The following is a 13,231-nucleotide window of genomic DNA, read 5'->3' on the forward strand; positions in this document are numbered from 1 at the left end:
TTGAAATGTAATTTAAAATATTTTTATTATTTTTTTACATTGTATTTTCCTTGTAAGCTTAGCTGTTTGCTCAAGCCTTTTCACTAACTTTATTAATAAAATAATGATTTTTTTTTTTTAACATCCCTTGGGAGAACTACTTGAAGATCTCTGGTAAGGGCTGGGGTTGTGACTCAGTAGCAGAGTACTTGCCTCACAAATGTGAGGCACTGGGTTCAATCCTCAGCACCACATAAAAATAAATAAACAAAATAAAGATATTGTGTCCATGTATAATTAAAAAATATTTTTAAAAAAGATCTATGGTGATATACTTTTTTGTAATATAATAAATTATTTCTAATACATCTTGTTTTGAAACCATTACCTGTACATTGTTATTGAAATTTCACTACTTTAACCATAATTGTCTTAATGCTTTTGCTAATAATTTTAATATGTTAAATATCTTTTCCCTTTCTTTAGGTATGGCTGATGGCAAGCATTGTACTTTTCCACATCTACCTGGCAAAACTTTTGTCTATAATGCTTCTGAAGATAGACTGGAGTTGTGTGTGGATGCTGCAGGACATTTCCCCATCGGTCCTGATGTTGAAGATTTAGTTAAAGAGGCTGTAAGTCAGGTTCGAGCAGAGGCAACTACAAGAAGTAGAGAATCAAGTCCCTCACATGGGCTTTTAAAACTAGGTAGTGGTGGAGTAGTGAAAAAGAAATCTGAGCAACTTCATAATGTAACTGCCTTTCAGGGAAAGGGGCATTCTCTAGGAACTGCATCCACTAATCCACATCTTGACCCAAGAGCTAGGGAAACTTCAGTTGTAAGAAAGCATAATATAGGGACAGACTTTAGTAATAGTTCCACTAAAACAGAGCCTCCTGTGTTCACAGCTGCTCCTAGTAACAGTGAGCTTATTCGAATAGCTCCAGGAGTAGTAACAATGAGAGACAGCAGGCAGCTTGATCCTGATTTGGTTGAGGCCCAGCGAAAAAAATTGCAGGAAATGGTTTCTTCTATTCAGGCTTCAATGGACAAACACTTGCGGGATCAAAGTACAGAACAGTCACCATCTGATCTTCCTCAAAGAAAAGTAGAAGTTGTGAGTTCTGCAAGGTCTGGGAGTCTTCAAACTAGCTTGCCTGAATCTTTTTCTTTAACTGGTGGCACTGAAAATTTGAATACAGAAACAACTGATAGCTGTGTGGCAGATGCACTGGGAGCAGCATTTGTCACAAGGTCAAAAGCACAAAAGGGAAGTTCCGTGGAGGAGCCTGAAGAGATGGATAGTCAAGATGCTGAGATGACTAACACAACTGAGCCAATGGATCACTCTTGATTTAATTAGAGGCTAATAAAGGCAGAATGTTTATTGTGAATATGTAATATTTGTTGGCTGGGCCACATAACTTGATTAGTCATTAAAAATCTTGTACGTATATAATTCACAGATTATATCTTGTTATTCAGTGCATGATAGCAAATGTGTGATTGGCAATAGCTTTTAATATACTGCTGCCCAGGCTGGCTCTGAATTCCTGTAAACTAGTTATTAGATCTGCTGAGTTTCTTCCATATATGTGGTTCATTGGAAGTTTTTTGTAATTTTAATTCCATGAAAGTCTTAATGTTTCAAACATGAAAATCTCTTGCTAAATATGTTTGATTTCTAAAAAGACCAAAACTGAGGAGGAAATCAGATTTTGCCAATGTTGATGCTATCAAGATAAGCATCCTACTACTATATTAAAGTGTCAAAAGATTTGTGTAAATTTGAAGGTTATCTGAACTAAATTGTATCTTAAAATTCATAAAATGATTTATTAGACAGTGGTATTCTGACATTTCCATGAACGTCAACACATTCATAGAGATAACTATTCTTAGAAAAATATCTTGAGAATGGAGTGTAACACAACATTTTGCTGATTTGAACAAAGTTGGAGGAAAATATCTGTCATAGAATGATAAAGTCAATGTGATTCAATTAGTTGCTGTCTGAGCCAGCACAGCCAACTGTGTGCTCTGTTGATAATATGTTACCATTATTTTTTGAATCCTGGCTGGTCAAGTGTCACCTAATTTTTTTTTTTTAGCTCTTGCAGAAAAGTTGATTGCAAATTGTGTTAGAAAATTTAAAAATAATGGTAGCAGTAGTTAATTTCTAATTTTCAGAGTATGTCAGACTCACAGAGAATTTATAAATAAGAATTTATCTTTATGAATGAGTTACATTGTTCTACAATTTTGATCAATGGTATGTAAGCCTGTATATACTAAGTGTCCCCTTTGAACCAAAATGTTTCTTTTTTTTTTTTTTCTTAGAGTCCATAAGATTTTCTTTATTTGTTGGCTTCAGTTTGGTTTGGATGCAAATTTTACCTCAACATACCCTGATGATCAACTGAGCATTTGCTTAAATAGTGTGTTCATTAAATCTTTAGTGCCAGTTTCCTAAAGAAGCAGCTTTCATGCTTATTCCTTAAAACAGAGTGTTATCCTGAGATTGGTATTGCACTATATTATCCTGTTCTGCAAATCTGTATTCTGAAATGTACATTTCAATTCATCTTCCTCTGTTCACTGAAATTAAGTTGAATTTGAATGGATGAAAGACAAAATGTATGTTAATACAATCTCTTAGAGCATTCAAAGCCTGGCTGTCTCTGTTTGAACATGTAACAGATGCAGAACTATTTGTAATTCTAAGAAAATGTACATCAGAAAGTATATTATCAGGTGTATAAAATTTTCAGTCTGCTGATTCATAAGGGATATAGACAGTACATTCTTGTTTTTCCAGATAAGAGAGGTTTTAGTCTTCTTTCTATGAAAGTATCTCTAACTGAATCCACATATTAAAGTTACTATCCATTTTGAATTAGGAAAGAAAGGAGAGTCTAGACATGTAAATTTACAAGTGTATCTGAGCAAGATATATATATTTGGGTTAGTTTTTAATCACAATATCACTGTTTTTCTTTGTAATATTTTATCTCCATTCTTTCATTTCATTTTCATTTTTACTTTCTCTATACATCAAAATAGCAGGAAAATTTAGAACTTTTGTATACTAGTTCTTCATAAAGTAAGAGAGCCACAAAATAATATTTAACACTTAGCATAGCCAGCTTTTGTATTAACTAAAAATTACAAATGTCAAATCACTAACCACTATAATTATATTTGGCTTTTCAGCCATTGAAACATACACCCCCCCCCCTTTTTTTTTCTTTTGGATTTAAGTATAGGAAAACTGAGCAAAAATGTGCTGCTTCCAAGTAAATTATATAACCACCTTTCCATAACAAATATTTTCTGCATTGGTGGCTTGGTATATTTAATTAATAACTGCCAAATAGAATCTCAAAGCATTAAAGTAAAAATATCAAACAATTTTATCTCCTATTATATATTTAGTATAAAATAACACCATGTGAACATTAGAAGATGTACTTAATCTCTGACAATATTCTATTTTCTCTAGCAACAGCAATGCTTTTAGGAAGCTAGTTAGGTATGATTAGTAGCAATTTTGGTTCTCCCTTGATAAGGAATAAAAGGCTTGGTTCTGAGAACTGATCAGAGTTCTTGAAATTACTTTAAATCAGCTGAATATTTGAGCGGGGTAAATGAATGGTTTTTAATAAGTGGACCAAGTATCGTCCTCACAATTTCGAGAACAGGGTTTAAGTTTTTAAATCACTCTTAAATTTGCTCATATGACTGAAGAGTGATAACTTTTTTTTTTTTTCTTTCTTTTGTGGTGCTGGGGATTGAACCCAGGGCCTTGGGTATGCATGACAAGCATTCTACCAGCTGAGCTATATCCCCAGCCCATGATTACATTTCAGTACTACGAGTTGTGATATTGCTGAATCTTTTGAGTCCAAGCTAGAGATTTCAAATCAACTAAAATATTTTTTAGTTCTAGATGTCACATTATAATCAATTCAGTCCAATAATTTAGTTATATTTGCAGTGTTTCAATGAACATTGAAATAATATTGGAATTTTTTTTTCTTCAGTGATCCATTGTATAGTTAATCATACCAAGTTTGAGGTGACAAACCAAAGTCCAGGTAGGGATGAAGGTGATCTAAGTTTAGAATATTGGTAATGAGAAAATGATTAAAATTCAAGAAACAAGACACTGCCAAATATGAGATAGAATGTAATTACCTCCAAGGAACTAAAGAACAAACATATGGCCCATTCTCTACCCAGGGTTTTTTAAAAAAAATTTTTTTTTTTTTTTTTTTGGTAGTACTGGGGATTGGACCAGGGCTTTTCCCATGCTAAGTAAGTGCTCTGTCACTGAGCTACATCCCCAGCTACTCCCCTCCTTCTTTTTGTTTGTTTGTTTTGTTTTTTTGAGACAGACTTTTGCTAAGTTGCCCAGGCTGATTTTGAACTTGGAATCAACCTGCCTCAGCCTTCCAGGTAGCTGGGAATACATGCATGTACCACCGCACGCGGCTGTTGCAGGTATTTTTATATTTTATTTTTTTCTATAGTGAAGATTGAAACTAGAGCCTCACATATGCTAGGTAAGCATTTTACCACTAAGCTACACCCAATCCCTGTTTCAGGTATTTTATTAGAAAATTTTAGGTTAGATGCCAGAGAAATTTAGCAAATGCTATTGACTGAAATTTGCTTTATATTTTCCTATGAGTTTTAGTTTGATTTTTACAATCAAGCCTACTTCTTGCAATTAAGATCTCAATCTGAAATGCAGCTGTTTCAGCCACAGGTCCTAATTTGCCTTTATTTAAGTATCAAATTCATTGGAGAGAGCAGTGTCTTTTGCATATGGCCTCTTACCTCAGGGAAGATTACTTGCTAGCAACTCACATACTACTACTAATAGATTTTTGAGAATTACACTGATTATCACATGTTAGCTACTAGATGCAAAATTTATAACAGTATTGTTTTATGTAGTTACCTACTAATACTCCTAGTGAACATATCTCTAAATATTTAGACCACGCTAATAACTACCCTTTAGGTATAAACCTGTAACTTGTATCATCAATTCTCTTTCATTGGTCAATGTAGAAATAATATCATAAAAGTTTATTTCAGATTATTAATACAGTTTTGTTCTCATTTTTGGACAGTAATTTTAATTAACCCGTACTTAAAATATTGCAGGGCAGATTTTGAGAGTTTCATGGTTCTCAAAGCAAGATATCCATCGTAAGATTTTCATAAAAGAAAAAAGCCTTTGCAAACTGCTTTAAATTCCACTCAATATGAATTTAAAATGACCTTTTATAATAGTAGTAGATACTAAGTAAGTTGGGTACACATGTTCTATTTTTTAAGGTTATCATAATTTAACAAAATTGCACAACCTTGAGACTATTCACAATTAATAATTTTTCAAACCAGAATTACTCATGAAAACATACCATAGTAAAATATATATTGAAGGATTAAAATAACAGGGAAGAATCATCACCAGTGTTAATTGCAAGTTCTACCATTCTTGATCATTCTTTGGGATGCTAAGTGTTTCAATTCAATTTAATTAATGATACTTAAATCGTGGGAATTTCAACATTTGTTCCAAAATAGCAGAAATTGTTTTAGAAAAATTGTGAATTATTGAAGAAAATGCCATTGTATATCTGACATTTAAATTTTTTAATTATGAAGTCTACATGCTTTTGTAGTATAATATTAATACAATGATTATTATCTTGTAAAAGAAAAGGAAAACTAGTAAAGAAAAAAGTTATAGTTGATATTACCTGCTTGTGAGTATCAATTACTTAGTATTTTAAATTTTAAAATATTGCATACTTTTTTTTGGATTTCAGAAATCCCTTCCTGAGCCTTTATGCCTGTGATAGAGCAATAAAAGACTGAAAAGGCTATCAGTATTTTCAGGTTCATTTTACTTTAAAGAATTAGTGTTAAGAACTGGAGAGTCTTTCTTTTTAGAGGGAAATGCTATTTAGAATATTTAAAAATAAGCAGTACTCATGTAAATATTTAGGAAAAAATAGCAAGTGCTTTAACTGCTCAGTAAAATAGTATAGATGTTATATTATGCTTAAGGCATTAGCTGTTACCCATTACTTTCTGATTTTGTGATTGCTGTATACATTACATTTGAATAATGAATATTTGGTAATAGTGTATTATAACAGTATATAGTGTTCTACAGCACACCTCATTGTACAGAATTTGAAGTTTTCTTTTATATCAATAATAAAACTATAAGTTAATACATACTGATTTTCCCCTAACTTCTCCACATTAGCATTTTAAAGTAATATTTTATTCCTAAGTTACCTGGAATTACACCTTAAAATTATAATGCATGAGCAAATAGTTGAGTTTTACAAAGAAATTCTTAAGTGTATTGAGTTTTTTTTTAAAAAATTTCTTCAAGTGAGTTATTATAATACCCCAATGCAGATTTCAAAGCTAAATGAAATTGACCCAATTAGAAAAGAGTAGGCAGAACTTTTCTAGACAATGGGGTCATATAATGCTTACTGAATACTTAAAAGATATGTTCTCATAAAGAGAACTTGGTGGTGTGTGTGTGTGTGTGTGTGTGTGTGTGTGTGTGTGTGTTTTAAAAGGTACTGGTTATTGTTAATGAGGAAATGATGGGAAATACAGAAAACAGTACTAAACTACATTTGTATAGTTCAGCAATCAACACATTTACTTTTTAGTATATATGTTTAATATTTATTAGAGTAGACATTTAACTCAGAATATAGCCTCAGATGCCAGATTTCCCAGGTCCAAATCTTTGCACACCATCTACTGTGTGACCTCTCTGCTTCAGTTTCCTCTCTCAGAGAAAGATAATGACATCTACTCCTAGGGTTCTTATGAGGATTAAATGAGTTAACACATATCTGATGATTAAAACAGTGCCTGACACATAGTAAACACATATTTGCTGTTATTGTCATATGTTAAAGTAATGTGGTGGAGTTCAGTTTACATTCAAGTGGGATAAATCCTCACATGTAGGGCTCATAGTTCTGTTACATCTAAAATTTGTTTAATTTGTGGTATATCACTAATGGACTAAAAACTGGATATTTGTATGTTTTGCTATTTATATGAGGGCTTTTTGACCATGTGCAAAACTGAGAATCTGGAGAAGTGACAATCTGTGCTCTGTGACTTGAGTCAAGCTGTGGAGTTTTCAACACCTCCATTTCTGCTGTAACCTGTGGTTGCACAATTGTTACCATTGTGTTCTGCTGACAATGTCATCATGGTCTCTCTTGTTGAGGGTCATGCTGATGGAACAGGTAACGTGGGTGTGAGCCCCAAGTAAACTAATCATAATAACCTTTGCTTTATGCTGTGGCTACATTTGTCCCAGTCTTGGACTTGAGGTCTTGTGCATGCATACCACTGGTGACTGAACATCAAGGTAGAGCTCTCAAAAACTCTTCAATGAATAAAAGATGAACATCCTACTATGACAGTTCATTATGAACTTTATTTTTATTGAATGGCTCTTTTAGACCCCAGTAACTGCAATTCTGACTGAATAATTGTTTCAAATAATTAAAAATGTCTATAGAAAAATTGAAGTCTTTAATTGGTTTTTTTTTTAATTTTTTAATATTTATTTTTTAGTTCTTGGCGGACACAACATCTTTGTTTGTATGTGGTGCTGAGGATCGAACCCGGGCCGCACGCATGCCAGGCGAGCGCGCTACCACTTGAGCCACATCCCCAGCCCCTTTAATTGGTTTTTTGAAACCATATATGGTACACTCAGGTGAAAAACTTGCAGACTCTTCAAATTTGCCTCTCACTAAACCTGTTCTTGGTCTAGTTGTCATGCCACATAATTCACAAATGAAAACATAAATTATGTGAGAATCTGGGGGCATTATTCTTGTTTGTTGGTTCTATATGTAGAAAGAAATTACGTATAAAAAGTCATTTTTATATTTGATTTATGAAATCAGCATATTATGTAGTTATACTTGGATCATACATTCATTCAAAACAAGTACTGATCAAAAGCTAATCTTTTCTAGGACTGGGGAAACAGTTCTGAATGAGACAAATTTCATGCTCTAAGAGCATATATCGCAATGATGGAGTCAAACAAAAACCACACTCATAGTAGCTTCTAGTGACCCTTTTACCTACATCCAGGCAATAGGCTAATATTTTAACATACAATAATTCCTAAAATGATCCTTTGTGGCTGGTTACCATCACTCCATCTTTCAGGGAAAAAGCTGATACAGTTTAGTTTACACAGGTCCTGTTGTTAGTAGATAAAAGCTGGTTTTTAAATCCAGATGTTTATGTCTCCACAGTCTCTGCTCTTAACCTCAATGCATATTTCATAATTTAGCACAGAAGTAAAATGTGGTGCTCATGTCTTCATAAAATCTGTTGTTAAATATAGCTTGTTTTGAGGTACACCAACCTGGTTTGAACTCATTTCAATGTATAGTATCTGACTGTAATTTCATTCCCTAACAATTCCCTCTTTGAACACTAACCTCCCTGCCAAATTCCTTCCTTGTTTCCTGCCTACAAATTTGGAGGAGCTTTCAGAAAAGGTTTAAGAATTTCTAAGTTGACCAATCTGGATAAATTTGAGAATCAGTGGATAGATAAAAAGCCCAATTGCCTCACTACAAGGATGAAGAATAATTATTAACTAAGCATATCTGTTGCTTTGGTAGGAGAATTCCCCAAAGGCGATATTTCTTAATGTATAATTTATGGACCATGTGCATCTCTCTTAGAAAATTGTGGAATCTTTGCTAAGCCTCAGGAATAATAAGGTGGTGAGAAAGACACTTCCTGCCACCATTATACAACTATTAAGTGCACAGAGAAGGGGAATAATGGGTGGTATGGGATTACTTTGTGGGAGAAACTAACCTGACTTGCTCATCATTAAGGAATGTTGCCTGAGAGATAATCCGTTAGCTGATACTTAAACAATAGGACACTTAAAAATCAAATTGGCATCTGGTGCTGTGGCACATGCCTGTAATCCTATGGCTCAGGAGATTGAGGCAGGAGGATCACAAGTTCAAAGTCACTTTGCTAAGTCACTGAGTGACTTAGCAAGGCTCTAAGTAACTTAGCGAGACCCTGCCTCAAAAAAAAAAAAAGAAAAAAAATCAAGTTGGTAAAATTCATCATCTCCAGAAAGATTTTACTTATAAGTCCAGTTCATCAAGCAAAATTAAATGGGATGATTATGTTTGCCACAGTGTAGACCCCAATTCTACCCCAAAACTACCGGTGGTGGCCTAGTTGAATGAAGAATGAGAATTTGAGAAAACTTGAAAATAGGGCTGCTAGGAAAAGAGAAAAACTGGTTGTAAGAATCTGCATAGTGTGTGAAAACTTCAGAAACAATGAATAGGTAAATTAGATGCATAAATGCATAAGAAAACATAAGCAAAAAAGTAATGCAAGAATACAATTTTGAAACTAATTAAAAGAAACTAAATGGATTGAAAAGAGATCAGTGGGTTGGAGGGAGGGAGTGGTGAGGAGAAATACTGGGGATTGAATTGGAGTGGGTTGGAGGGAAGGGGTGGTGAGGGGAAGTACTGGGGACTGAATTGGAGTTGGTTGAGTTCATAACTTTGTGACAACGTCAGGGGGTATCCTGGTGTTGCATACAACAAAAGAAAAAAAAAGAATCAAAATTGGGGTGAAAGCCCTCAGTTTTGATTTCTTTCAACATTATCAGGATTATAGAAAGCCTCATTTCATTTCTCTAGATGTTTATGGCCCTTTACCAGTATCTGTCACCTTCTCTTTTCCTTTAAGCAGTTGTACTGCCAGAGTGGCTGGTAACCAAATGTGTATCTTAAGTTATACTTAACGATATTCCTTTTCAATTTAAGATTATCATTATGTAATCTTTCTTATGGAAAGTGATTTGACTCTTTAGTAAATATTACAATGTTATTAATTTATTATTGGTTCAGCAAAGTGATTTAAAAAATTAGATCAATATCTGAAAAATAAGTAATCCATAAAAACTTCTCATTGAAATAGACCCTGACTTTTTCCCTTATTAAGTTGTTCTCAAAGTAATATACACACATGGTTAAAACAATATAAAGCCACCCAGCATCCCCGCCTCAATTGTTAAATCAACCATTTCTCTTTGGTGAGAAAAATAAGGTGTTTATAGATCTAATCTCCTGGTTTATCAATATTAAATAGTATTTTATTTCCTCCTCATGGAAGATGAGGTCTTTGCCCTATTTAGGTTATCTTTATAACTTTAAATAATATACTTAATTCTGTTTATTGAGCCATCAACTTTAGATACTATCTCTTGTCTCTCCAGCATATAAAATGAGAAAATTAGCAAGTCTACTCTCAAATATACTATCCCATTGTACTTCCTAAATTTTATCAACTTTATTACTTACAACTTTTACATTATCGAGGTTTATGGTATTCAAAAGGTGTTTTTGAAACCATAATTGCTTTTTTAAAAAGACATCTGTAGTTTGATTAACTTAATAGCCAATTAGGGTTAAATCAAATGTTGTAAGAGCTTTTTTCCTGGTATGTCAGCTAGAAGTTGGAGCTTTCCCAGGGAAGATACTTTAATTTAATTAAAGTATTAATTAAAGAGATACTTGCTTTTTGCCTGGGAATAACTGGCATCAGCAGTTACTCCACAAGAAGAATGTAGAAATCTATTATGAAGGAGATTAATTAGCCCAGTGGTCACATGAACACATCAGTTATCATGTTTTATGTCCCACTATTCTCTCTTGCTATATCTTCACTTCCTAATTTGGAGTCTTAAGATCCCACTGTGAAATTCAGTTCCCATTTTTGCTGCAATCTTATATATGTGTATAGTTTCCAAGGCATGGTTATTGCCATCAATATGGTTGTTTGTGTGTGTGTGCATGCACATGCTGGAAATTGAACCCAGGGCCTCTTGCATGCTAAGTGCATACTGTACCAATGAGCTATGCCCTAATCCCAGGGATCAGTATGTTTTATACACTAGTATGTTCTTGTCTCCTGTATTCCAGATATACATTAGTAACTGAGGTCCAAAGATATTCTTCTTGCTACTCTTCTCCTTAGCTGATTTGGGTTTGTTCCCTTTTATGTTTTATCATATTAACATGAATTTGGTTTGGAGAAGACATAATAAATGTATATTCCATTGACCATTTTGAACCAAAAATCAAGGTCATATGTTTGTAGTGAAATTGCAAGGATAATTTTCAAAATATTGTTTGTTTTGGTCTCCTTTAGATGACTCCAGGATTTGGCAAACAATTTACATTTTGACTTCAAAGGAAGGATGTTATTGTTTTGCCAAAGAAGCAATGCTAAAAATATGTTAAAAACTACTCTTTGTTTTTCATTGATTCTTTTAATGTGTAAAAACAAAAGACAAAAAAAAAGACATTCAAGTAATTTGACTACAGGGTTATCATTTAAAATATGTTTGTGAGGTTACTATCTGGAGAGAGTTTTCCTTGGGCTTCTCATACATCTACACAAGTCTTGCTGGGTGTATCAAGTTTGCAAAATCTTGGCTCCTCTTTTGCCCAGGGTATTTCTAATAGTTGTTCTTCAGCTAGTTACCTTGAGAGATGTGGTAGCATCTCACCCACAAACAAACAAACAGGTTTGCTTAGTGCTTACTATTGAAATGGTGGATTTCCCAAACTCAGTTATTTCTCAACTGCAGCACAAATACACTATGTGCATAACATTCATCTGGGCCCATCACATTGCCCCCTGGGACCTGAAGGCAAGAGAACTGACACATATATGCTGATGCTCATAGTTTTGCTGTGCTGTAAATAATAACAACCCTTTGTCTCTTACCTAAGGAAATCTGGTGTCTTTTGCTTGGCATCCAAGAACCAATAACAGACTAATTTAGCTTGTAAGTAGTGTATAATGAAATCCTCAATGTTTTGGAACCTCTATCACTCTCCTTATTAGATTTAAATTTCCATTAACTTAATTTTTGGCTTTCACAAGTTTCTGGATTCCTGAGCTCAACTTTGATTGGATAAAATATATGTCTTGGGGAGCTGGGGTTGTGGCTAAACGGTAGAGTACTTGCCTAGTTCGAGGCCCTGGGTTTGATCCTCAGCACCACATAAAAATAAATAAAAGGTATTGTGTCCATCTACAACTAAAAATATTTTTTAAAAGCTGTGTGTCTTGGGCTGGGATGTAGCTCAGTTGGGAGTGCTTGCCTAGTATATGGAAGGACCTGTGTCTAATACTTAGTAACACAGAGGGTGGGAAGAGAGAATCTTTTATGGTTGAGAGTAACCGTCAGCACCTTCTCATAGATGTAGTTATATTGGATATGGAGCTTGTTTGTTGTTTCTCTGTTGATTTACAGATTAATATCACAGTAAACAAATTAATGTAAAGTTGGTCCATTTGTATATATCCATATATATTACTGAAGTAGGCAGGTAAAAGTATAATATAAAATTCACTTGCAGAACATAGTCCCCTGGTGCTATAAATAATAATTGGAAATTCTTATACCTAGGGGAGAAAAATGTTTATTAGTATTAATCTTTTTCAATTACTTCAATTTAACTAACAGTTACTGAGCACCTATTCATTCTATATAATGGGACTACAGAGATAAATAAGAAATGATAGTCCAGTAGATGTGAGAGAGATACATACATTATATCTAAATGTGATGAGTATCAGCAGAAATATATCCCAGGGACAGAAGTAGAAGAAAATGATTAACTGTTTAGGTAGAGGGTGATAGGTAGTTTTTCAGAGAGGGTAACATGTGAACTTTGATGGGTGAATAGAAGTCTCACAGGCAAAGAACATAATTGACAAAGGATAATTATGTGCAAACACACACAGAGGCATGAAAAGCAAGACATGTACAGATAATTCAAGAATATTGTCTGAATTGCTCTAAGTTCCCAGGTTTCCTGAATTTTAATCAAATGTTTATTCTGTTGCATTATATAGTTATAAACTCTCAAATAAATATTTAAAGTTACTTCGCCTTTTAACCTTTCTGCTTGTTCTTAAAAGCAGTCCCAAGTGTAACACTTTCATTTATTACTAGATTGCTTTTTGCTTCTAAATTGTTCCTTTTTACAACTTTTATAGGTAGAACTAGTTAAAAGAACATTAACTTATGAAATAGTAGCAAGATCAGATTCGAACCTAGATCTCTAAACTGAGAGACAGAATCAACATTTGAAGAGC

General features: G+C 33.7%; 1 protein-coding gene across 1 annotated transcript in view; it reads left to right on the plus strand.

Annotated features, from left to right (window-relative positions):
• The window catches only part of Vcpip1 (valosin containing protein interacting protein 1), a 28,062-nt gene extending 21,677 nt beyond the window's left edge, over positions 1–6,385 (plus strand). Inside the window, exon 3 of the mRNA XM_015485824.2 lies at positions 466–6,385. Coding sequence (XP_015341310.1) covers positions 466–1,334 — 869 coding nt within the window. The 3' untranslated portion in view covers positions 1,335–6,385. The remainder of the gene's footprint in view (positions 1–465) is intronic.
• Positions 6,386–13,231: the final 6,846 nt, after the last annotated feature.

This window comes from Marmota marmota, unplaced genomic scaffold (assembly GCF_001458135.2).
Source record: "Marmota marmota marmota unplaced genomic scaffold, marMar, whole genome shotgun sequence".
In the NCBI taxonomy this organism is placed as follows: Eukaryota; Metazoa; Chordata; class Mammalia; order Rodentia; family Sciuridae; genus Marmota; species Marmota marmota.